This window comes from Diceros bicornis, chromosome 31, assembly GCF_020826845.1.
Source record: "Diceros bicornis minor isolate mBicDic1 chromosome 31, mDicBic1.mat.cur, whole genome shotgun sequence".
Classification (NCBI taxonomy): domain Eukaryota; kingdom Metazoa; phylum Chordata; class Mammalia; order Perissodactyla; family Rhinocerotidae; genus Diceros; species Diceros bicornis.
Window position 1 is genome coordinate 20,152,113 of NC_080770.1, and position 27,817 is coordinate 20,179,929.

The 27,817-nt window shown below is 37.3% G+C and overlaps 2 protein-coding genes and 2 pseudogenes across 2 annotated transcripts; 2 read left to right on the forward strand and 2 right to left on the reverse strand.

Moving 5' to 3' along the window:
* The first annotated feature begins 4,738 nt into the window (after positions 1-4,738).
* On the forward strand, positions 4,739-5,667 carry LOC131395753 (olfactory receptor 9G1-like; annotated as a pseudogene).
* Positions 5,668-16,696: 11,029 nt separating this feature from the next.
* LOC131395754 (olfactory receptor 9G19-like) lies at positions 16,697-17,645 on the forward strand (annotated as a pseudogene).
* A 1,589-nt stretch (positions 17,646-19,234) lies between these two features.
* Positions 19,235-20,176, reverse strand: LOC131395755 (olfactory receptor 9G4-like). Its single transcript, XM_058527585.1, has one exon. It carries the CDS (start codon positions 20,171-20,173, stop codon positions 19,235-19,237), a length of 939 nt encoding a protein of 312 aa, XP_058383568.1. The 5' UTR covers positions 20,174-20,176.
* Positions 20,177-25,509: 5,333 nt separating this feature from the next.
* Positions 25,510-26,445, reverse strand: LOC131395756 (olfactory receptor 9G19-like). Its single transcript, XM_058527586.1, has one exon. The coding sequence runs from the start codon at positions 26,443-26,445 to the stop codon at positions 25,510-25,512; it is 936 nt and encodes a 311-aa protein (XP_058383569.1).
* Positions 26,446-27,817: the final 1,372 nt, after the last annotated feature.

The window sequence follows — 27,817 nt, forward strand, 5'->3', positions numbered from 1 at the left end:
CCAACATTTCTTAGACAGCTCATCTCTAAAATAGGAATAACAATCACATTTATTTCATAAGATTATAGTGAAGATTAAAATAAAATGACTCCTTTGAAGCACTCAGCAGAGTGCCTGGCACATACTAAGTACTCCATAAATATTATGATACATAATGGAGAAATTTGACAAGTTGCTTTTGGGGACATTAGCCAATCTGACACCTTTCTTGTCACTTAAAAATTGGGTAATGAGTTGAAGAAAAGTGAGACTGAATATGTTTGTTACAAAATCTATCTGTATAGACACTCAGGATGAGTGAAATCCACTTCTAAAACAATACAGTCATTGCTGAATAGAAGTTCAAAGATTATGACTCTCTGAAGTACACTTGGTGTTGAGGAATGTACAGATTTTGTAATCAGATATCCTTGAGCTTCAATCTTGCCTGCACTTACTTCTGAGTTTACCTTCAGAAAGTTAATTAAATGCTCTGGATCTATTTTCCTGTCTATAATGGGAACTGCAACACAAACTCCACAGAGCTGTTTGACAATTAAATAAGTCCCCAAGGAGGTGTTTTGCAAAGAGTAGTTTCTCAAAATGTAGTGATTTTTGTTATTACTTTTTAAGTCATTCTCTTCTTTTGCATTGAGAAAGATTCTCCTAAATAAAGTTAGCACACTTTTAGTTTAATTGCCTTTTCAGGGACTTTCAAAGCTATGAAACCCTGAGGTCCTTAACGGATCAAATATACAGGGGATCCTGAGCAGGTATAAGTTATCTGGATCCATAGTGTGGTCCTTTGTTGGTTGGGACTGTGAGAGTTGCAGGTAAGTGTCCTGGTCCTGGGTGAGGTGAGTAGAATGTTTGTGCGCTCATAATCTGAGTTGGCTATAAATGTAAAAGACACAGGACTCTGCCAGAAGATGACTTGGGTACCACTTGGAAGCATTTATATCAACCTACATACGTGAGGTACTCACCTGGGACAGCATCTGCCTCTCTCAGCATTATCCTATTTGTTTTTGTTAAGGTGTTATAACAAAAAGAGAGGGACCCCTGGAGCCCACAAGCAACTGTTAACCTAATATCAAATATGAAAGGAGGTAGCTTAGTGGTTAAATACCAGGTCTCTGGAGTAGGACAACACCACTTACTAATTGTGTAATTACTAGCTACTTATTAAAACTCAGTTTGCTCATCTGTAAAATTATTTCTATTAATCTCTAAACATACCTATGATAGATGCTGTGGGAATAATAAAATAATGCATGTGAAACACTAAGCGCAGTGCTTGACTCAGAGTAAAGCATCCAAAATTTTTAGCTATTATTTTTATAAATGATCAAATCTTGGGATCGTTACGAGAATCAGTGAACAAGAGAATCAGGACATTAAGTTTAAGATTGAGTCCAGGAGTTTTCTACTTTTTCCCACAGGAAACCCCTTTTATCTCACGGATTCATGTTTTCAAAGATTTTGTTCAGCCACAAAATTGTTCTCAGTTTATATCGAGTGATTTGTTTAAAATCAACAGCCCACAAGATCTCATAGTAAGTCTACTAAGTAAAATGATATATTTTTCCAAGAAAAGTAGATGGGAAAGAGTACATTCTAGTGAAGGGAAAGAAAAAAAGTTAAATTAGTGGGATGTGTGTAATAGTAGATAATGAGCAGCACTAGGGAGAGTGATAAAGTAGAAAAAGATATAAGAAATGTGAGGGATGTATACTGCAATATAGTGATCAGGGAACATCTGAAAAGGGGTAATATCAGCGGCTGTTAAGACTTGAAGAAGGTGAGGGAGTTCACTATAAAGATACCTGAGGAAGAGGATTCTAGTCACAGGGAGGAGCAGCGGCACAGGCTCTGACCATGTGCTGTTTGTTCTATGAGTGGAAAGGAGGGCAGCGTGGCTGGAGGGGAGATAACAGTGGAGGGGAGAACAGGAGAGTCAGACGCAGAAAGGTAATAAGATTGTACACTTTGTAAGGATTTTAGCTTTTACTATGAATAAATTGGCATGTCATTGGAGTGTTTGAAGAAGAGGAGTAAGGTGATCTAACTGGTATATTAACAGGGTCACTGTAGCTGCCTTGTTGAGAGACTCGAGTGGGGTGAGCACGGAAGCAGGGAGGAAGCACGGAGACCATTAGGAAGCTCTATAATGATGCAAACGTGAGATAATGGTGGGTTATTCTGGGGTAGAGCCACGGGGGCTGGGAAAAGTTGGTCAGATTCTGGATCTATTTTGAAGGTAAAATCAAGACGTTTCTGGTTAATCAGCTACAATGTAAAAGACAAAGAGGAGTGAAACATATTCAGTGATTTTCCCTAAACTGAGATAATGCCATTTACTGCAGTGGAGAAATCAGAGAGAAAAGCAGGCTTAAGAGGGACTGATAGGAACTCAGTTTCTCTTGAAATGCCCAGTGGACACCCTGTTAGAGATATTAAGTAGGTATTTATATCCATGAGTCTGGAGCTCAGAGAAGAGAAACGGTCAGGAAATTAAGAAAATAATAAGATTTACATATGGAAATCACTTAAAGTCTAAAGTTGTTAGACTGGGTGACTCGACAGGGAGTGACTGTGGATGGAAAAGGGAAGGGATTCAAGGGTTGATTCTGAGCACTCCAAAATTCAAAGCTGGGGGCACTATTGCTACTGAGAACACACAGCCATGGAAGTAGAAGGAAACCCAGGCAAGTTTGAAGACCTGGAAGCCGAGAGAAGAGAGTGTTTCCAGCAAGAAGGACTGATAAACTATGTCAAATGCTGCAGATAAATCAAATCAGAGGAGGACTGAAACGCGGTCTTTGGACTGAGTTATGTGTGGTCACTGAACCTAGACGAAAGCACCTTTAGTGGAGTAATAGTAGCAAAAGCCTAGGTGCAACAATCATCTGTTATTCTATAATTTACTCAGAAATAAGTCAATTTATTAACTTTGGTTTTCATTAGCACTAATATTGACAGTCTACTAGGATGTGAGTGTTTTTCTGGATTCCAAGAGGCTGGACATACATAATCATGTTCACTGGGATTTTTGTTTTTTTAGCTACAAAACCACTTCAGTTGATGGGAAGTTAGTGTGAATGGAATTGCCCACGAAGTGTAATACAGATGTACAGCTGCTGGATATATTCCAGTCTACCCATTTCAGGAGAACATTTATAGTTGTATGTGCAGAGAATCCTGAAGAGGGTGAGCAGATTTTTTTGTCATTTGTTGGAATGCCAAGTCTCATCATCATATTCTAAGACATATATTTTCTTCCTAATTGTTATTATGAAGGAAAAAATCCTTAATAACAAAAAATTCTAAAAGAAATAAAAACGTAGGGCCAGCCCGGTGGCTTAGGGGTTAAGTGTGTGCGCTCCACTAATGGCAGTCCAGGTTCGGATCCCCGGCGCACACCGACTCACTGCTTCTCTGGCCATGCCGAGGCCGCGTCCCACATACAGCAACTAGAAGGATGTGCAACTATGACACATAACTATCTACTGGGGCTTTGGGGGAAAAAAAGGAGGAGGATTGGCAATAGATGTTAGCTGAGAGTCGGTCTTCCTCAGCAAAAAGAGGAGGATTAGCATGGATGTTAGCTCAGGGCTGATCTCTCTCACAAAAAAAAAAAAAAAAAAAGAAATAAAAACGTAATATAATGTGTAAATTTCTAGTACTATATTACTTATGTAGTATACATGAATTACTTAAATTTAAAATTGGCAATTTAGACTATTCTTATATATTTTTATTGTTACAATATATGTAAAATACAGTAAATCCTGTGTACTTTATAATGCCATTATAGTACATCATTCTTCTGTACACTTCTTTCCAAAACTTTGTATATATCCTCTTTTTATTCCTTATAATCTCCTGAGTATTTTCTTATGCCTATAGATATTATCATGAAATATGAATTTATAATGGCTGCAGAGTGTCTCAGTATATGGAAGTACTGAAAAAAAAATACTTAATTCTTTAAAAAATATATTAAAAATAGGTGAAGTTCAGTATCTCAGATACAAATAAGTAACACTTTAGCTAAGAAGTCACATATTTAGCAAAAAAGCAAATTGACATTGTAAAGAAGACCACAGTACAAGAAAATAGGAATTATAAGGCCATCCTTCCTTTACTTGAACAATCATTCCTAAGCGAAAAAATAAACAACCAACTTCAGAAATTTGGAATTGAATATTGTTAAAGTCATTGAACAAGGAGACCATTACACTGAGGGGGCTCTTAGACCCCGGTAGCCTATGTAAGCAAACCAATATCTAAGAGAGCGTCAATGCACTTGAATCCGAGAAATAGAAACTTCAGAACAACCAATCACAAACCGCCAGCTAAGTTTTCCCAAATAAGGTAACCATTTCAGATATAGCCAATCAAATAATTTCCTTGCTTTCCTTTTGTGTCCTCTCTATAAAAACCTGTCCCCTAGCTCCTGTTGGGGGCGAGCTCCTAACCACTTTCAACTTGACACTTGGCCGGATTCAAATCGATGTAAACTCAAGTAAACTGTTGAAAATTTTAATGTGCCTAAGTTTATCTTTAACAATACATAGTCATAAGGTCTAAGTGGTTTGTTGCAAAATGAAAACTGTTTCTAAAATGAGCGCTTACATTGTTGGATCCTAGATTTCTAGGTTTACCAGAGATGTAAGGTTATTTATTTACCATATTGTCTATTTATTCAGCACAGTGAGTCAAGCTGAACTCTCATTTTCTCTTCTGTTAGGTGAGCTTCCCTATAGCCATGCAGAGGGGCAATCACACAGTGACAGAGTTCATCCTGGTGGGCTTCACAGCAGACCCCATGATGCAGCTGATCCTGTTTGTGATATTCCTTGGTGTGTATTCTGTGACTGTGGTAGGAAATACCACCCTTATAATGTTGATCTGTAATGACTCTCAGTTGCACACGCCCATGAATTTTTTCAGTGGGAATCTGTCTTTTCTGGATCTGTGGTATTCCTCTGTCTATACCCCGAAGATCCTAGTCACCTGCATCTCTGAAGACAAAAGCATCTCCTTTGCCAGCTGTGTAGCTCAGTTCTTCTTCTCTGGTGGGCTGGCCTACAGTGAGTGTTACCTGTTGGCTGCCATGGCTTATGACCATTATATGACCATCTCAAAGCCACTGCTTTATTCTCATGCTATGTCTATAAAGGTATGCACATTTTTGGTAGCAGCCTCATAACTTGGTGGCTTTATTAACTGTTCCATCATCACCAAAAGAACTTTTGCCATGGAATTCTGTAGTGATAATATCATTGATGACTTTTTCTGTGATTTGCTTCCCCTGGCGAAACTGGCTTGCAGTGGGAAAGATGGCTACCAGGTTGTGCTGTATTTCCTCCTGGCCTCCAATGTCATTACTCCCACTGTGCTCGTACTTGCCTCCTACCTCTTTATCATTGCCACCATCTCGAGGATCCGCTCCACCTAAGGCCGCCTCAAAGCCTTCTCCACATGCTCCTCCCACTTGATCTCTGTCACTTTGTACTATGGCTCCATTCTCTACATCTATTCTCATCTCCGAACTAGCTATTCTTTTGGTAGGGACAAATAGTTTCTACATTTTACACTGTGGTGTTCCCCATGTTGAATCCCATGATCTATAGCTTGAGGAATAAGGATGTAAAAGAGGATCTGAGTAAACTCTTCAAATAAATCAAGATTCTCTCCTTCTAAGGAAATGCAAAGACAATATTTGATCAGGCTACAATGTTTCAAGAAAAGCTGTCATTGTGTTCCATCATGATCTAGAACTCTTAAAATGCAAGTTAAAGAATTTGCACTCTCGATACATGACAATTCACAAGACTTAAGATGAGAAAATTAGAGCAATTTAGGATATAAACTTTAAATATAAAATATAAGTATTTGTATTGAATTTCATATTACTCTACATTAAAAACAAAAACTTAAAACCAAAAACTGTTCTCTGCCTTCAGAAAGTGACAGAACAGCCCACTCCTTTAGCATAAGAATATCTTTGGCTGACTGATATATATTGAACAACATCTATATAGTTATTTCCAAAAAACAGGAACAAATATTCTGAATTAATTTTTAATATTTTCCTATGGTTATTAACTAGTTGTAATCACCACTTTCCATTCTCGTAACAGAATTTCTTAGGCATTTTTACATGTACTTTTTTCCCCCAGAAGCATTAGCACAAAGACCCAGAGGCACCCTTGAAATAATTCCGTACAACTAGGCTCAATGAGCATGATCTCTCCAATCTATACGTCTCTTATAAAAGTGCCTCAATTAAGAAAAAATTAAGTCATCATAGATATGATTTTTATGAATCACTGTGTAACTCCCAGGGATCCTCTTTTATTTTATATGTGTGAACCAACAAGAGATTCTATGTCCAAATTGTGACGATAGAAACAGAATTATTAGAGTAAAAATAATAGCTTTAGTGAGGCGAAACACCTTGAGAAATAAAAGGCTATGAGTAAATATTACTCAAAAGAGAAAAATTATATAGAAAATATATACAGGTAGTAATAAAGCAAAAGGGAAGATATGATAAGTTGCTTTAATTTTGATTTTTAAAAGTGAGGCAATGTTGATGTACTTTATGTTGATAAAACATGACTTGTTTCTATCAGTGTAAGCAGGAACTAAAAAAAAACGCAACAAAGTGAAAATTAAGCAAGTAGTTCTCCAAAAATGTAGGAGCTCCATGCAGAGCAGGAAAGATTGATCTACACTGGCAGTGATACACATTAACCTGAAGAGTAAAGCCAAGGTATATAATCAGTACTAGCTGTAACACACAGTAACCCAATAGAGACAGGGCCCAACAGTGTAAGTCCAAGACGCTGGATTTAGACAATGTTCTAAAATGGAAAGTTATTTATGCCAGCTCAGATTCTTATTATGTAAAAGATTTCCCACTAATAATAAAATTCATACGAAATATATTCTTTTTAAGCAATATTAACAGATCTAATTTGTTTATTACAGTGGCAGAAATTCAGTTATTTAATGTTGCTTACATGAAACTAGAAAATACATCATTCCGGAGGGAAACATCGGTTACAAAAATTAAAATTGGTGTAATAAACCTATTCTTAAAACATCCTAGTATCATAAATCCTGATATTTAACTACAACAAAGATCCTCAAACTACTGGTTAAGAACTCTTATCTTAAGCCTTTTAGGAGAAGCAGCCAAGTCCGATTCTACAAATAATTGTCAATATAGACTCAGACACTATAACTTTCACTGGCCTAAGTGGATAGTTACATTATTCTGTGTATGGAAAAGTCATCTTTACTCCAGAATCAAGTCTAAATAACATTACCAAGACCCTCATAAGAAGATAAAGTACAGCTAATAATCAACTTAGGAAGACAGAAACATGAATAAGAGTCTAATAAAAATGTAATTAAACAAGTGACATTGATATTTTAGAAAATGATTTAGAATAAGTGCAAGTTTGACAGTAACTTTTTTACTCACTGTTGAGAATATTTCATCTGCAGTTTATAGTCGTGAAACATCCAAAAGAATCTTCCATATTAATTTGAAATTACAGTATAAATCCCTAAGGGGATTTTATTACTCAAATCACAAATGATGTCTGAAGTCTTACAAAAAAGCAGTTTTCTAAGTGGCAGCTTTTAGATATGTGAGTTTTAACGAACAATTTTTAAAAGTACTAATGGTTTATGGGAGTCCCTCCATGCAGAAAATCGCTTGAACTTACATGTTTTAATAAAAAGAAAGAACTCTGGTGAGAAGAAGACCGTGTTGCTGAGCCCCTGCCGTATGCTGTGACCACTTGATACGAGGGCCCAGTGAACACGAACTGTCGTGTGTGGGGAAGGAGGCTGACTAACATTCACAGACTGTGTCACCTCACCCACCTGACTAGTGAGAGCCTCCCAATATATGCATGTTTGGATATAATTGTGTACATATGTGTGAACATAAAGGGTTTAGGACATCTTCTAAAGAAAGTCTATGACTTTGAAGGTTCAATAAAATATGACAGTCTCTCAGCCTCCTCCACAAATCCAGTGACCTCAAAATGCATTGTTTATCCCTCAAAGCCTACAACTGCTTAGTGCTAATGTGAGCCTGTGCAACTATACAGTTTTTGAGGCTATACATTTGTTTTTACTCCAAACTGATTCCGTCCATTTTTTCCCCAAGACAAAAGTTACTATTCCTGCATCCTTTCTGCAACTTGTCTACCTGTAAAACTCGTTCACTCATGACCTCCACCTTGCACATCTCAATTCCTTTGCTCTCAGAGAAAGAGATGAGTTAAAGGTGATGAATTGGGATCCTCACCCTTGCATCTTTCAAGTCTTTGATGAAAACACAAATCTCTGCACTTCCCCCAGGGATGTGATATTGCATTTTGTTTACTATCTTAGCAGAGGGTGTCTAAGGGGAGCAATTTCAGGGACTTCTACTTGAGCCTTCCAACAGTAATAATGCTCATTCCAAGGGTCAAGGAGGAGGAACTAGAATGAGGATTCTGTTTTATTCTGTATGTCTATGCCCAATATGATTTCTGGATCTGGGTAAATACGATCATCTATATTTCTGGTCCCATTGCCTATACCAAGAGATGCACTCAGGCCAAAATTATCTTTCACAATGTTTCCATGAGACCCACTGGTGAGTGTGTACCTCTGGTGTTTTTCCACGTCTGGAGATTAGTGTCAGTTCAGAGCCAATATCTAGTAACCCTCAGAAGACTTGAGTACTTCTCCTTTCCCATTGTAGGATTACCCTCATAAATGGCTACAAGCCATCCACAAGAGGGCTTGGAGGAAGATATACAGTGTACACCTTGGTCTAGTTTCAGGATTCTTCCTTAAAGGGACCATCCCTCCCCATCAGTCTATGGCTTCAGTGGCTGTAAACTAACTTAGGTCAGAGAACTATGTAAGAGGCTGTATTTCCCCACTAGAACATCTTGAGCTAGTTTTGTCCAAGTAAAAATGTTTTTTGTTTATAAGAAAAATAGCACCTTGGTTGGTTTCCCATCTACTTCATCTTTAGGAACCACGTAATCCAAGAGATGTTGCCACAAATGTCTGGACGACAAAATACTTGGTTAGCATCTAGAGTTTGTGGTGTGTAGGGGTAATTGTTTGCATCTCATCTCTGACGTATGCGGTGCAATCGGCTTTCTGGCTGCCTGTTTGTTTTTCCACAGGTTTAAATTTCAGCAGAAGCCAACTCACCACATGCTGTTTATAAGCTCTATTTGCTCATGCCTCTGTGCCACAGAAAGCCAATCTCTCAATGTCTTCCCTTCATTCCTCCTTCATTGCATGATGCCATTGGTGATCTGTTAAGTTGGATGTCACTAAATACCATAGATTGCCAGAGTCCCATTTCCCACCACAATGGGTTTACAAGTCTAATCTTCAAATATGTGAACAATCCAATTCCATTTGAATATTTATCTTCCGAGACTACTTCTAGGATCAGTATCAATTATGAACCTGGCAGGTAGCAGATTGCTAGTTAAACTGGTTAATTTGGGAAGGGATTAATAAAGGGATTATTACAAAGGAATGTGTGTGGTGTGGAGAATTCCCAAGGAAAAGGGTGATAAACCTAGGACCACTAACTTCTGAGAGTTGTTCTTTCCCTATCCCTAAAGGTGCAAGAAGAGAGAGACGTTGTGAGCACTGGAGGGAGACCTTTGAAAGAAGGTTGCCTGGAAGGAGCTGTGGTCTAGGCCCAGGGATACAGCCAGCTGTGACATGTCTGCAAGCAAGGAGCCTGGGGAAAATTACTCTGACCTCACTCTCTTCCCTGCCAGTGACAACTGGTGGCTAAATCCATTAAGTAGATAGAGTTCAAAGAAACCCACTGATGGAGTTAACACAGCTGAGCATCTTGGAGCAAAGGGGAGGTTCAAAAGGTGGAGAATGAATTTGGAAGGACAAAAGAAAAATGTTCAACATATAACAAAAATATCGGTATCATTGAACATATGTGCTTAAATATGCAATGTGTGCATGTGAATATATATAGTATATGTAATATATGTGCACACACGTGTTCAGTTTAGCTTCTACATAATTCAAGAGAGAATGAGGATGAAAATTCAGACTTATTACATTTTCACGGGGAAATTACAGTCACAAAAAATTTTTCTGCATCATTACATAATACCCAATTTGTCAACATACAGTCTTGTTTAATTGTCTTGTTAGTTATTTCCCAAGCTATGAAATCCTGAGGGGTTGCAGGAATCTACCACCCTGGGGAACCAGAAACTGATAAAAACAATTCTGGGACAGGCAGATTTGAATTCTGTTGAGGTGATGGTGTGGCTGGGAATTTTAAGTAAGTTGCCTAATTCAGATGTTACAGATAGAGGGAAAATTTTACTTGTTCCTCACAACCAGTCCAAAGGTCATTTACATCTTAAGATACAATAAGTGCTAAAAAAAGGGCCTCTTGAAATATCTTCACCATCTTCCTATTGCAGTTTCTGAAACTGCTGACAGTTCACAAGGAGAAGTAGCATTTCTCATTACTAGAGACAAAAAAATTAACATTACATAAAAGGACAAGAGAGAAAAAGAAACTAAATACACAAACAAACAAGCAATCACCGGGAGCCACTTACAAAAGAAACGTGATTGTCAATATCTCAAGAGCAACTGAGGCAACCGAATGAAGTAGCAGAGATTACTAAAGATTACTAGTCTGAAGGCTACATTTAAATTTATTTCAGTTTGATATTCTTTAAGAAAGCACAAAGGCATATAATATTTTTGAGAATTCCAGACAAGAAATGTTTATCTGTAAATACGAAAAGTTATATTTTAATAATTTTGATGGAAAATGCATTGTTTAGCTTACACAAAAACATAACCTTAGTTATGATGTGGGGCCGCTGAGTTGCGAGTCCAAAAAGAATTTTCAGACACGACCTGCTCGTTCGTTCATGCACCTTTATTTTGTGTTCAGCCTGGGGACAGGACCCACGGGCAGTAGAGAGCTGCATGGGGACAGGACCCATGGGCAGTAGAGAGCTGCTGTGTGGAAGAGTCTGTGTGGGGCCGTTATATACAATTCTTAGCTATTTTACTATTCTATAGAAATGTCAAAAGAGAAAGTATTAGGTGGTCTGGTGAGCCTCAAAGATTAGGGCATGGGGTCGGATGAATGAGATGTGTCCTTGCATTCCAAGGTAAAGTTTGCCTCAAGGAACACGTAGGCAGGAGATTCAAGTCATTGATTACCTCCTGAGGTAAATTCCTTCCCTCCCAGCCAGAGGTGATTGAGTAAGGAGGAGCATGTGAGACTGAGTGGCGACCACGTCAGTTATGGAGAATAAAGTTAGCTCCTTAGCAAACACAGCCAGATTACCCTAGTCTTCTGGTTCTGATTAACAACTACAGAACTCAATTCTTCAACCAGTCCCTACCCAAGGAATTGTGTGCCCTATCTTGTTTTTGTGTTGGCTGTAGGATTCCAAGTAAATCTGTTTATACCTCATCGTTTTATTTATTTATTTATTTATTTATTTATTTATTTATTTATTTATTTATTTATTGTGAGGAATATCGGCCCTGAGGTAACATCTGCCAATCCTTCTCTTTTTTTTTTTTTTTTTTTTTGCTGAGGAAGACTGGCCCTGGGCTAACATCCATACCCATCTTCCTTGACTTTATATGGGACGCTGCCACAGCATGGCCCGATAAGCGGTGCATGGTGCATGCCCCGGATCCCAACCGGCAAACCCAGGCCGCTGCAGCAGAGCACACGCACTCAACCACTTGGGCCACCGGGCCGGCCCCTAGCTCATCTTTTTTAATGTATAACATTATGCAACACGTATTTACATTTGTTAACTCCTTGAGTCCTCACAACATTGTAATGCAGGCAAGATTCCTGGAATAAAGAATAAGAATAAGAATACAACTGATATTTATTTCAACATTTCAATGATGTGATCTATAAGCAACCTGCTTCACAAGAATTGGGCTACTTAAATGAAAGCAGGTTCTTGGGGCCCACTCATAGCCTGCTAAATCCTTGTGTGTGCTGTATTTGAGAACCACTGGTTACTTGAGTGTGTATGATGTGCCAGGCACTGTGCTTAGCCTTTATTTGAATTTTCTTCTTTACAACAACCCTAAGCAGAGAGAAGTTATCCCTGTCTTACATATGAAGAAATCGAGGCTTTACAATGTTGGCTAATGATGGAGAACTTGAATCTTTGTTATTGCCTGAAAGTCAAATGCTTTTTCTATGATGCCCAGGCTGGTTTGAGCAGCCAGCTCTGATTTCTAAGATATGGTTCCTATCCATCATGACATATAATGACAGAAAATCTGTTACTGACATAAAAAACACCTCCTTCACAGACCCACTCCATTTGGGCAAACAAATATTGGGTAAAGATATTTCGTAGGCAGATTTCTTTGTTTCTTCCTTTTCTTGTCTGCAAAGAACACAAATGGCTGGGAATTTCTGGTTCCAGGAAATGCATATGAGATATCAGACAAGTCTGCTGACGTTTTAAGGGTAAATGACATCATTAGCTGTCACCCAGAAAATCAATTCTATTGACTTGGTTCTCTTCCAACTCAGGGCTGCCCATTCATTCATTCATTCATTCATTCACTAAATATTTATTGTGTGTCTATTATATGCCCGGTACTATTCTAGGCACAGGGCATATAAAAATAAGTGAAACAGACAAACTTCCTGCAATCATGGAGTTTACATTCTAGTGGCCTCCTATCTCTGTTTGACATCACTCACTCAGTAGACTCATGAAAAGGTAGACAGAGTGCTATATCACCACAGGTAATTTTACCACTCAGGGATACTCTTCAGTTATTTTCTATCCCTTCATATAATCCCTAGAAGAATCCTATAGTCACTAATTAAAATACAAATCTGTGGAGTAGAGTTTCTTAATAGAGTCATAACATCCTTTAAGAAACATTTTTGAAATGTGTGGTGGATTTTTGACTGTCACAAAGATCAGGGACCCTACTGGCCATTTAGTATGTAGCAGATAAGGATGAAAATGGTTTGCAACCACGGGGCAGTCCCATCCAAAGAAAAATGTCCCACCCTCTACATCCACTGCCTTGATGGACAATTGTGCATTGAAAAAAGATCTTCATAATTATGTGAGTTCGAAATTTACTCCACTTTACGAATAAACATAAAGTATATTTTAATAAGTTTTTGCTATACATCAATTTGCCTAGGAATCCTAAATTGAGCAGAAGTTGTGATTTGTTTGGAACTTTGTCAAGAATTGTTCATCTTGTCAAAAAAATCTTATCACTAGTGTAAATGTCACTCTTGATATTTGAGTCACCAACACATTCACGATGATTCTATGTAGATATGTATCCATTTCACTAAGTATTCCAGCATTTACATATTGAAATTCACATTATTTTATAATAAATCCTATAATTATTAACGTATAATAATTGTATTATGAACTACTTTTCTTTTTTATCACTTTTACATTAGACAGAATATTGTATATACATATGCATACACATGTTTGTAGGTAGATTATATTAACTATAAATTTCATCTTAGGACTATGAAGGAAGCATTAAAAGTGTTGGTTATAAAGCGGAAGTTTTTGAATTGTGATAAGATTGAGTACTGTTACTATAGATGATATCAAATTGGGATAAGTGTCTTTTTAAGAATTGTACATGTACTTATAAAAATTGGAAAATAATGCTAAGTTTCAGCTTTTTAGACCCCAAAATACCTACAATGATATTCCATTTTTTTTAATTTAGAATATTCAGATGGTTTAATTTTTTTGGTTTCCATTCTGAAATTTCACTCTGATTCTCAATTTGGTTTTCTCCCTGAGATTTATGACAAATGTGCCAAATGTTCCTGTACAGTAGCTGAGGGGAAAACTTTCTCTGTGATTATGGAGAAAAACTGTGTAGGAGAGACAAAATTTTACCTTAGGGTTTTAAGCTAGGCCTGAGAATTAAATTGACATAAGACAGATTAACAGGACAAAAGCATACAAATTTATTTGATATAAGTATTATGTGACATGGAAACCCTCATAAGGAAACAGAGTCTCAAAGATGTGGAAAAACATAAATGTTTTTATATTAGGTTGAAGAAAGAGAAGCAATAGATGAAAAGTAATTAAAACATATGGGGAGGCTAAAGGAAGATAGAATTATTTTAAAGAGTAGATCAAAGTTGAAGGACTCATGCTTCCCAATTACAAAACATACTACAAAGCTATAGTAATTGAAACAATTAAGACATTGGCATACGGACAGACATTAAGACCAATGGAATAGAATGGAGAGTCCAGAAATAAACACTTACATTTATGGATTTGGTAGGTAGGGATAATGCCTCCCCAAAATGTCTATGTTCTAATCCCTGGAAACTGGGAACACGTTAGGTTACATGGAAAGTGGGTGTTAAGGTTGCTATTCAGCTGACTTTAAAATAGATTATCCTAGATTATCTCCTGGGCCTAATGTAATCACAAGAGTCTGTAAGATTTGAAAGAGAGGGAGAAGAGTTCAGAGTCAGAGGGACATGTGAGTATGGAAGAATGGTCATAGAGATGCAATGGTGCTGGCTTTAAAGATGAAAAAGAGGGACCATGAACCAAGGAATGTGGGCAACCTCTAGAAGCAAGGGAATGTATTCTCCCTTAGAGCCTCCAGAAAGGAACACATCAGGCCAACATCATAATTTCAACCCAGTTTGATCCATGTGGGACTTCTAATCTACAGAACTCTAAGATAATATATTTGTGTTGTTTTAAGCCACTAAGCTTGTGGTAATTTGTTACAGGGGCAACAGGAAACTAAAACAATGGTCAACTTTTTTTTGACGAAGATGCCAAGAAAATTCAGTGGGGAAAGAATAGTTTTTTCAATAAATGGTGTGGGGACAACTGGATATTTATATGCCAAAGAATAAAGCTGGACCCTTACCTCACACTATATACAAAAATTAACTGAAAATAGATAATAGACCTAATTATAAGAGTTAAAACTATAAAAATATTAGAAGAAAACAAAGCAAATCTTTGTGATCTAGAGTTAGGCAGTGTTTTCTTAGATAAGACACAAGAGTAAGCAATAAAAAAAAAGATAAATTTAAAAACGTTTGTATATCAATGAAGAAATAAAAAATAGACAAATTGGACTTTATCAAATTTAAAAGCTTTGGTACATCAGTGAAGACCATGAAGAAAGCAAATAAGATCGCCCAGATGGTGGGATAAAATAATTGCAAGTCACATATCTAATAAAGGCTTTTATACATAATATATAAGAATCCTTACAATTCAACAATAAGAAGATAAAAAAACCTATTTAAAAAGTGGTGCAAAGATTTGACTAGCTATTTCTCCAATGAAGCTAAACAAATAGCCAATAAGTACATGAAAAGATGCTCAACATCATTAGTCATTAGTAAAATGTAAATCAAAACCACAATATTATACTTCTTCACACCCAATAGGATTGTGACAATCAAGAAGACAGAAAATTACTTGTGTTGGTGAGGATAGGGAAAAATTGGAACTTGTATACTTTGCTGTTGGGAATGAAAATTGTTACAGCTAATTTGGAAGACAGTTTGGCAATTCCTCAAGATGTTAAATATAAATTCAACACGTGACTCAGTGATTCTATCTTACATATCTACACATATAAATGAAAACATGTATCCATACAGAACTTATACAAGAATGTTCATAGCAGCTGCCAAGAAGTAGAAGCAACAACGTGTCCATCAATTGATGAAATGGTGACCAAATATGTTTTAACCATTTACAAGAATATTATTTACAATATAAAGGAATAAAGTAATGATATATGCTACAACATAGATGAAAAGGTCAAAAAAAAAAGGAATTATTTTAACAAGGTCTGTTTGGACAGAATCCTTTTGGTCTCAGCTTCCTGTCCTTGAAAATAAGAATGTTTCTTTTCTCCTGGTATAGAGAGGGCAGCTCTCACATGATGGTTTTATCTCCTGTTTTCAGAAAGAAAGGGGGAGATCAGAGTGTCCGTTTTGTATCTGATATTATTTCAAAAGCCATTAGCTCAAAATAATCCTATACTAACGCGGGATATTTTGGAGAGATACATTCTGCCACCTTTCAAATGTCACCACCTTCTAAACCATAAGAACTTTTCCAATTACCATGGGTTTTGAACATCTTGTCCGTTTCTGGCTAGGAAATTAGAAAGGGGTGTTATCTCTCAGTGTCTAAACTTAATTACCTCTTCTCTCAGTTTTCACCCATCATCCAGTATTATGTTCTTAATATCATCTAACATTAACTGAAAGTATTTTTATACTTGTTTATTTATGTGTCTCTCCCTTCTAAATAAAAGCTACACAGAATAAGTCACAGCCCTGTCATCCTCACTGCTGTGTCCTAATGCCTAGACAGTGCCTGGGGCTCAAGAAATATATTCTTAAAAAAATGAATAAACCACTAACAGCACTAAGTCTTTCATATTAGCAAAAGAATTTTATTGAAATGAATACACTGAGGCTCAGAAAACTCCCATTGCCTGTCCAAGTCAGGCAAGATTCCTGCTCAGATCTCCCTTACTCTAAAATGCATAGACTCAAACAGAGAAAGCCCTCCTTTGGTATTGGTTGGAGGAATTAAACTCTTCACTCTTCCACTTGTAGGTGAGGTTCCTTTAAGCCATGGAGAGGAGTAACCACACAGTGACAGAGTTGATCCTGCTGGGCTTCACAACAGACCCCATGATGCGGCTGGTCCTGTTTGTGGTGTCCCTTGGTGTGTACTCTGTGACTGTGGCAGGAAATACCACCCTCATAATGTTGATTTGTAATGACTCCCAGCTGCACACTCCCATGTATTTTTTTCATTGGGAATCTGTCTTTTCTGGATCTCTGGTATTCCTCTGTCTACACCCCGAAGATCCTAGTCACCTGCATCTCCGAAGACAAAAGCATCTCCTTTGCTGGTTGTGTAGCTCAGTTCTTCTTCTCTGCTGGGCTGGGGTTCAGTGAGTGTTACCTGTTTGCGGCCATGGCTTATGACTGCTATGTAGCCATCTCAAAGTCACTGCTTTATTCTCAGGCTATGTCCATAAAGCTATGTGCATTTTTAGTAACAGCTTCATATTTTGGTGGTTTTATTAACTCTTCCATCATAACCAACAGAACTTTTGCCTTGAATTTTTGTGGCGACAATGTCATTGATGACTTTTTCTGTGATGTCCCTCCCCTGGTGAAGTTGGCATGTGATGTGAAAGAGAGCTACCAGGCTGCACTGTACTATCTCCTGACCTCCAATGTCATTATCCCCACTGCGCTCATACTGGCCTCCTACCTCTTCATCATCACCACCATCTTGAGGATCCGCTCCACCCAGGGCCGCCTCAAAGCCTTCTCCACATGCTCCTCCCACCTGATCTCTGTCACCTTGTACTATGTCTCCATTCTCTACATCTACTCTTGCCCAAGTTCCAGCTATTCCCTTGAGAGAGATAAAGTGGTTTCCACGTTTTATACTGTGCTGTTCCCCTTGTTGAACCCCATGATCTATAGTTTGAGAAATAAAGATGTGAAAGAAGCTCTGAAAAAATTTTTCAGGTTAGCACAATCTGAACTCTAAATTGACATAAATTTCTCAAATCAGTACTCAGTGAAAATGGAAGTCTTCAGGGCAAGTTTGAAGAACTAGATTAAAAAAAACATAAACATATTTTCCATTCAAAGAAATCCAATGAAAGAGACTTACTTCTCTGTGTTTGTTTTGCTTTTGTGATCAAACTATAATCTATACTATAGAGTATAGAATCAATTTAATATTAATACAGGTTTTGAAAAACAGCATGAGAGTTTAATGTAAAATAGAAGAGTATATATTACTTTGGGATCAAAGGATTACAGTTTATTTTACTATCTATGCTGAGATTGACCCTTTTTTTCCTCCCTACATGATGGGCATTATGGGAATGTGAACTAAATGTTCTATGGATACTTGATTTATAGAATATACCCCAAATCCTTATTGCCTAGCACACACAAAGATTCCATCATAATGGAACAATAAGGAATGTTAAGAATTTTGTGATGAAAAGAGAGAGCAGTGACATGTTAGATAATAAATGAATATGAAAAGAAAGTTCACAAAAGTCAGAGCTAATACAAATGGTAAAGTGGCTGCCACTATTTGCTTTAACATTTTAATTTAAATGCATTTTATAACTGTGCTCATTATACCAAGAGCTGCAATCTTTCAATAACAAATTCTAACTTCTTAGGCTCAAGCTGCTTATTTGTCAAATGTGACTAATAATCCTTTATTTGCGGCGTGGTTATAAAGAGTATTGAATAAATAAATCAACTAAACCTGCCACATACTGACTATTGAGTCGTAAGTTTCTTTCTGGTTAAAATCTTCCAATGGGAAAAATGAAACAAGCATTGGGTCTAGAATATAGTGGAGTTTTGTTTGTTGGTTTGTTGTTTCAGTTTGTACACTTTTAAGTTGTTATTTTCCTTCATGGGGAATATGTAGTGTTATGGAATGAGGGACAGGATGGCAGGGTATTCATTCTCTGTAGAAATGATCACTCTTTACAGTGATATACAATCCTAAAGATACATCTTTCACGATGGAATTAGAAAGATGTTTTGATTGCTTTTTTATTTATCTTATAATGTAAACAACTAAAACGTTTCGAATATATTAAATTGATGCAGAAGGCACAATGTTTACAAAGATATATTCTATATACTCCGTTAGAGCTATATGAAAATATTCGGACGGAGTTACTTACAAAAAATAAATGTTTATAAAATTTTGAGTAAATTTCCTGCAGTTTAACCATTTCAAATCTTTTTCTCAATAAATAAAGTTTGTTTGCAAGATCAAGTCAAACTATGTGCATGAAAACGGTCCAATTTTATTTTCTCATTAGGAGACCTCCCAAGGTAATAAAGATGATAAATTTTATGAAAATCATGTACTGCAAAGAAGCAAAATACAATATTGTGGAACATAAACAACTCAATGATATAAGTTTAAGTTTGTTTAATCACAATAAAATAATAAACAATTAAAAAATGGTTTGATCAATGTGTCACTGTTTTAAGTATAACTCACTGAATATACTTGAAAAATTACAATGTTTACAAATTGTCTATAAGCAAATAATTTGGAAAATACAATAAGACCATTCTGCAAAAAGATAACCTTCATCTCTGTGGCCTTATGATCTGAGTTGCCTTCCAGAAGGCCAATTTGACATCTTTGTTTCTCAGGCTGTAGATGAGAGGGTTGAGCAGTGGATTGACCACAGTGTAGAACAGAGAAGCCACTTTGTCTCTCCCCAGAGAGTAGGTGGAACTTGGCCTTGAATACGTAAAGAGTAAGGATCCATAGAAGAACATGACTGAGATTAGCTGAGATGCACAGGTGGAGAAGGCCTTGCGCCTTCCTGAGGCTGTGCCGATTCTCAGGATAGCCGGCAGGATTTTGAGATAGGAAATCAGGATGGCAAGAATGCTGGAGAGGACAGTGAATCCCACCATACCTAGGAGGAGTTTTTCATAGACCTGGGTGTCTGTACAAGACATTTTTACCAACGGTGGTACATCACAAAGATAGTGGTCAATGATATTTCTACCACAAAAATTCAGGCGGAAAGCGTTGACAGTATGGGCTACAGCATTCAGGAACCCCCCTATGTAGGAGGCAGCAACAAGTCGAGTACAGAGAGAAATGGACATGGTACTTGAATAAAGCAATGGATTACAGATGGCCACGTGGCGGTCATAGGCCATGGCTGCTAGGAGATAGCACTCAGTGTAGGTTACAGCACAGGAAAAGAAAAACTGGGCTCCACATATAGCCAAGGAAATGCGCTTGTCTTCTGAGACACAAGTGGCCAGGATTTGGGGAGTGTACACAGAGGTGTACCAGAAATCCAAAAATGACAGATTGCCAATGAAAAAATACATAGGCGTGTGCAGGCAGGAATCGATATGGATTAAGATAACCAGGGTCATGTTCCCAGGCAAGGTTATCAAATAGAGCATCAGAAATATTCCAAATAGAATCAGCTGCCACCGGGGGTCTTTTGAGAAGCCCACCAAGATGAATTCAGTCAGGGTGGTGTGATTTCCGACTTCCATGTCCACAGAGAAGCAAGCCTAACATAGACTACGAGAAAAAAAAATATTTAGTGATTTTGCTATTGAAAGAAATAAACAAAGGTATCAATTAAGTCAGCAGTTACTTGAGGCTTACAGAATTTTATCCTTTAGTATCTAGAATGATATAATTTCAGTCTGAGATTTGGAAACCACTGGGATTGGAGTAGAATCTGATTTTGAAATTGAGCTTTCACTTAATAATTGTTTAATATAGGTAAATACCATAATTCTCACAAAACAGATGAGAAAAATGATGACTTCTAACATGTTGTCTGATTGAATAAAGAAGATATGCATGAAAAATACTCGAACTGATATTCAATACATAGTGAGCAATCACAAAATTTGAGTATCTTGCATATATTACTAATAACCTATGTGTCAGGCATTGTGCAGATAGTTATACAGAAACAGATATATTGTCCTATTCCTGCCACTATTAGTACAAATAGAATAAATAAATAAATAAATAAATGTTACTCACCGTGTGCCAGTTAGTACTCTGAGTCCTATACTTAACCCACTTAATCCTTACCACAACTTTATAAAGTAGATACTGTTATGATCCCCATGTAGTTAGGAAACATTTCCAATGGCACAGAACTGTTCAACAGCAGAACTAGTATTTGAACCCAGAATTTTCTTTATAAAGTGTATATGCTCTCAACCATAAAGCGTTTTATAAGTGAATTGTTTCTCTCTTGTTCTCCTAGCTAAGGTAATGTTATAATCCTCTGACAACCTGAATTTCCTTACCTATTGAAAAGAGCTTTAAAAATCACTTTTTTAAACAGAACGCTTTGTTTTCCACTTTCCCCTAGTAGATGTAAGACTTATATACATAATTGAGGCATTTTTTTATATGGTGGATAGTGAACATTAAAAAGAACCCAAATTTGATGTCAAAGATTCATTGAGAAACCATGAATCCTTCCAAGTTCCTATCTTGAAGCTTTGAGAGCACATCTAAACGGCGGTATCTAATTTAAAACGGTACAGAATCACAGCTGATGCCCCAGTGCTTTAGAGCTGATGTCCCCCTAATTATAAAGGCAGTGGGAGAAAGCTAAAACCAACAGAGGATTGTAATTTATTCCGATGTTTGAAATATTTACCTTTGAGCTAAGCTGGCGTCAATGTTGTAACTAGTATGCAAACCCAAGTCTTCTACCTGGAAGTCTGGTGCTTCTGCTTGCTAGGAAGCAAGGTATGGTGTCCAAGTCTTTCAAATGCAGCTGATGATGTTATGATAGGTTATGACTTCATTGATGACATTGTGGTGAAAGCAGCTCAAAGTATATAACGGATCTTTCCTCGTTAACGCACAAAGCACAGATGCTTTAGTCCTACACCCAAAGTTCCATAAGCTAGATCTGATTTACCTTTATAAACCTCTCTCTCACCGCTTGTCTTCATCTATTTAGGAAGTCAACCAAACTAAATTCCTCACACGACTGATTTTCCCAGAATAATCTCACACGTGCTGGGAGCTTCACAGTTCTAGTGCTACGCTGTTATTCATGTGTACACTATAATTCATTTTTTTATGAATCTATTCCAGCTTGAGTAGAATTACCAGGCAGAAATATATAGTTATTATATTGATAATATAAAAAATGGTGTATTCTAGCCACCATCTCAATGGTTACTAAGATCTTTCTCTGGTATGTTATCATGTGTCTGTACAAGGAAACATATGGGTCTTATTAAGCTCATTTTTAATACAACATAATTTGGGGAAAAAATGGAAATATCTGGCCAGAGCCAATTACTTCTACCTCTACCCTCTAAAGAGGCAAATAACTAATAAAATAAATGTTCTGCTTTAATCTCAAAGTCCCAGAAGAGATATTTAAATGAGACCTGGAAAATGAACTAAAATGAAAAATGACCCTAAAATGCTTCCAATTTATTTTAAGTTGAAGTTAAATTCCATACAATGGCCTTAAGGTCCTCCAAGAGCCTACCCTCCATAACCTACAGGTCTGTATTTCCTAAGACTCATGCCCTCCCTCATTCTGCTCCAGCTTTGGTGACATTCATGCTGTTTCTCAGAAAAATGCCAGCCCTGCCCAGCAACAAATATTTCTGAACTGTCTGTTCCTCTGCCTGAAACACTATCCCCAGATGTTTCCCAGGCTGACACTCTCATCTCCATTAAGACCCATTCAAATATCATTTTCTGACTAAGACTCGTCCTCATCACTATTGTAAATTCCATGCCCTTTTTCCCACCAGTAATCCCCATCCATCTTATTCTCCTCAGACTCTGCTCTATTTTCCCCCAGAACTATGGTCATTTTCTAACTCTTGCTTATTAAATTTATTGTCCATTTTCGCCCATCAGGATGCATCAACCTCAGGGCAGAAATATTTCTCTGTTTTGCTTACTACTGTATCCAAGCATACAGAACAGTTCCTAGTAACTAAATGGCACACAATAAATATTTCCAGAATGGGTAATTACCTTTATATCTTGAAGGTATTTTTCCCAACGTATTGTCTGCTTCTAACCTAGTTCCAACTATTCAGGACACGATCTACCCTCAAGTGGACTTTCCTGGCTCAGTGTACTGTATAACTAATAAGATGCAAGAGTAAATAAAGAGAGGACTCATAACTACAACCCCAAATCCATCTCAAATTTGAAATAAATTGCAACTAAATTGTGAATTTGAAATAAAAACACAGAAAATATCAGAGCCAGTTATGCTAAAACATCACATATAGGACAACTTTTCAAGTTATGTGTTCCCCTGTGGAAGCTCTATTCCCTGCTCCCTTCACTGGAGCACTTAAAACTTCTATGCATGAATGTGTCCCTTTAGCACCTAAAAGTGAGTACTAAGAAATGAAAATATCACACCCTAGTACTTTGGAGTACACAGTATCACAACCACTAGAGTAAAAAAGCATGTCACATTTTTTTTATCCTCTTGATTTCTCCACTGTGTAAGTGAATATATGATGACTCAGCATAACCACCACACTGAATATTGATTTCTACATGAAAGTCACATATACCATTGGTTCGAATACTATTTAGGGTGTAGGTGTGTGTGTGTTTGGCATAACAATGATACTTTGAGAGCCAGGTCAGACTCTGTATCTCCCTTCTAATTGCATCTGAGGTCACAGAGAAGCCAAACCACTTAGCTTCTTCTGATGCAGTTGCTTACCCTTGGTCAGGAAGGACACTCCAGGAAGTGTCACTCTTTTTCTTCTCCTCTGATGTTTTGGTGTGTTCTGTTGGACCCAATAGGTGTATTTTCTCAACAGCCCTTTGGGACTCCTTCCACAGAGCATCCCAGAGATATGTACCTCGGTCTCCAGGGACTCAATTAGAATTAATTTGGAGAATGGACATAATATACTAATTAGGATAAGATGAAATGTGGAATATTTTACTGAGTACACTATCTTAAGAGATCTGAGTTACAATAGAATCATTTAACACTTCTGATGATAGAAACTCTCTAATTGTACTAATTAGACTTTTCTAGAATATATTATACAGTCTATAATTTTTTTCCTTCCCATATGCTCTTCTCTCTCTTCTAGGCTATCCTCCCTTATCTCATTCATCAAGAAACTCCTATTGGGGCCAGCCAAGCGATTAAGTGGGCACGCTCCGCGGTGGCCTGGGGTTCCCTGGTTCGGATACCCGGGGTGCACCAATGCACAGCTTGGTAAGCCATGCTGTGGTGGCATCCCATATAAAGTGGAGGAAGATGGGCATGGATGTTAGCCCAGAGCCAGTCTTCCTCAGCAAATAAAAAAAAGAGGAAGATTGGCAGATGTTAGCACAGGGCTGATCTTCCTCACAAAAAAAATAAAAAGAAACTCTTATGATTCCCTGATGTTATAGGTTAAATTGTATCCCCTGAAATTCACATGTTGAAGCATTAATACCCAGTAACTCAGAATGTGGCTGTATTTGGAGATAGGGCTTTTACAGAGGTAATTAAGTGAAAATGATGTGGTTAGGGTGAGTGCTAAACAAATCTGACTGGTGTCTTTTTAAAAAAAGGGGAAATAGAAATTGGGACACCCAAAGAGACACCAGGGATGGGTGTGCACAGAGAAAAAACCACGTGAGGACACAGCAACCGGGTGGCCGTTTTCAAACCCAGGAAAGATGCCTCAGAAGAAAGCAACCCTGATGGCACGTGAATCTTGGCCTTTTAGCCTCCAGAACTGTGAGAAAATAAATTTTTGTTGTTAACACGACCCAGTCTGTGGTATTTTTTTGTGGGAGCCCTAGCAAACTAATGTACTTGTTTATCAACACTAGGGCTTTTTTATGTTGGTGCAATCCCATGTTTTATATGTAGATAGACTATTAAATTAGGAAAGGTAGTGCATCATAATGAAATATTCTCCCATTATTCATTAATACATACACAACTCTGACCAACCAAAGAAATATAAATATTCATAGAACCTTAATTGTTATCAATCATTGCTTCACCTAGGAGACAATTTCACTTTGAATCTTTTCCTGGATGTAAAGCTTTTTGAAAGTTCTTTCTCTATTTCTCTACTTATCTGTCCATTTCTATCTACATCTCCATTTCTGTCTATTTCAGACAGCTGCTATATTTTTATCCTTAATTCTTTAATGTTTGGGGAAAATACTCTATTGAAAAGCTCGCAGTGACTCTAGTAAAGATATTTATTCCCTCCTCTATCTATTGCCAGGGAAATCTTCACATCATGTAAACCAAGACATGAGAATCAGAAAGAAAAAATAAATTTATTTCCAATTGCATTTTACAGTAGACATTTTATATACGACCTCCTATCTGACTCTGTCTCCCAACAACTGGGATAAAAACCTTTGGAGTCAGAAGTTTTGGCTTCGCATTCCGATTTTCTCACCAATGAACTACATGATTTGAAGGAAGTCATTTAATCCACCTGAACCAGGCAATGACTCTGTCACCAATTTTATTACTCCCAATTATAGATTATAATATTATACATATAAGTGACTTATGAACTGTCAAGTGAAAATTAGAAGAAAAAAAACTTCTCTCTTTCAACCTTCTAGAATTCCAGTAATTTTATAGACGCTGTATCAAGCTAGCAGGTCTGGCAGTTTTTCTAAATGCCCCAGCCTTATTCATTTTAAAAACACATTCAAATACATCAGTGCCAACTTAAAAAACAAATACAGACTGGTGTTTCAACATTATCCAAAGATTTCTTTTTGTTTTCTTCTTTTGTGTATTTCTGAGAGTACAGTCTGAAAACAATGACAGGGAGATAATCTGTGAAATAAAATATAGTCATTGTTCACCATATATTTCCATTTAAGAAAACTTTGCTCTATATAACATTTTCTTCAGGGCATCTTTAACATCTTTATTTCTTAAGCTATAGATCAAGGGATTCAACACTGGAATCACCACAGTATAGAACACCGACACAACTTTATCCCTCTCTAGTACATAGCTAGCACTTGGTCGAGAGTAAACAAAGAGACTTGAACCATAGTACAAGGTGACAGCTGTCAGGTGAGAGCCACAAGTGGAGAAAGCCTTGAGGTGGCCTTGGGTGGAGTGGATCCTCAAGATGGCAGCAATAATGAAGAGGTAAGAGGCAAGAATAAGCATGGCAGGAGTGATGACACTGGAGGCAAGTACAAAATAGAGCACAGCCTGGTAGCTCTCCTTCACATCACAGGCCAATTTTACAAGGGGGAGCACATCACAGAAAAAATCGTCAATGATGTTGTTGCCACAGAAGCTCAGAGTAAATGTTTCAGTAGTGATGATAGTTGAATTAAGAAAGCCAGCAATATACGAAGTTGCAACAAGACTGGCACATAACCTTGCAGACATAGCCTGGGAATAAAACAAGGGATTAGAGATGGCCATGTAACGGTCATAAGCCATGGCAGCCAACAGGTAACATTCACTATAGGCCAGACCAGCTGAGAAGAAGAACTGAGCTAGGCAGCCAGCAAAGGAGATGCTTTTGTCATCAGAGATGCAGGTCATCAGGATTTTGGGGACATAGACAGAAGAATACCAGAGATCCAGGAATGACAGGTTTCCAATGAAAAAATACATGGGTGTGTGGAGCGGAGAATCAGTACAGATCAAAGAAATCATGGTGATGTTCCCTAAGAGACTGATGACATAAATGATGAGGAAGATGAAAAAGAGCGCTCTCTGGAACCGTAAGTCTGCTGTGAACCCCAGAAGTATGAACTCTTTCACTTTGGTAGAATTTTTCTCATCCATTGATTTTGGGTTTCCATGGTCCCTTTCTGTGAAGACATTAATAAATAATGTCATGATTTGATTTAATATATTAGTATATCAGCTCCCCCATCATTTGCCATTTTAAATGATTAAAAAACCCAACTGATGCTTTTACTTTGTAAATTGTGAGACATTTATGCTGAACTGTGTATCATTCTTGCGGATAACTGGGAAATTATTCTATACTCCCCTGAGAGATGAGTTATTATGCACATAACATAGTGTGTGTCACCTTATATTTTTAAACTATTTTTCCTACTTTTTGGAGGGAGTGATTTGTGTATTTTCTCTTCTGTTTGCATTTAGGGTGATTGGGAACCATGTGGACGATATGAAGAAGATAATTTGAAAAGATGCACTGACTTTTCTCTTCTCTTCTTTTCTCTTCTCTTCTCTTCTCTTCTCTTCTCTTCTCTTCTCTTCTCTTCTCATCTTTTTGTCTTTTTCTAGAGAATTACATGTGGAAGCACACCTATATTATTTTAATTATCTATTGGAATACCTTTGGAAGTGCATTTTATTGCAATTTCTTCAAAGGTGATATTTATATTCTCTTCAACTTTGTATCCACAACCAAGAACACAGCTTTGCATAAAGTTGAAAATGTATAATTTGAATAAAAGAATAGATTTACTTAGACAATAGGAATTTGAGACAATAGCTACCTGTATGATGCTCAATATACACTGAAGGGGAGTAATCATATTAATCAATGGATAATTGTGTTCATAATGGAGTTGAATTTCCTATAGAATCAAGATTTTTAAAAATGAAAGGAAGAAACCAAAAAACTAAACTGTCCAAACTGAATGATTTGGGGAAATATGGTAGGCTGAATAGTGACCCCATATAAATCCATGTTCTAATTCCTGAAATCTCTGAATGTTACTTCGTATGGGAAAAGAGTCATTAAATTAAGAATCTTGAGATGCGTAAATTATCAGGATGAGCCTTAAATGCAATCTCAAATATCCTTATGTGATGGAGGCAGAGGGAGATTTGATTACAGATACCAGAGGCTGAGGCAATGGAGACTCAGAAGCAGAGACTGGAGAGATACAACCACAGGGAACGCCAGCAGCCAGAAGTAGCCAGAGGAGGCAAGGAATGGATTCTCCACTGGAGCCTCTGGGTGGAGCGTTCTTGCCAACACCTTGATTTTGGTTCAGTGACATTGAGTTTGGATTTTCAACCTCCAGGACTATGAGGGAGCAAATTTCTGTTGTTTTAAGTCACCAAGCTTTTGGTAATTTGTTAATACAGAACATTATGGACCTCAATCTCTAATAGTCTTCTTTTCCTTGAAGGTAGAAGGAGACTGAATTATTGCCAGCACTGAGGGAAGCACTCT

Excerpts from the sequence above, each read along its gene's own strand:
- LOC131395755 (XM_058527585.1), bottom strand. The coding sequence starts at position 20,173 with ATGGAAGTCGGAAATCACACCACCCTGACTGAATTCATCTTGGTGGGC.
- LOC131395756 (XM_058527586.1), bottom strand. The coding sequence starts at position 26,445 with ATGGATGAGAAAAATTCTACCAAAGTGAAAGAGTTCATACTTCTGGGG.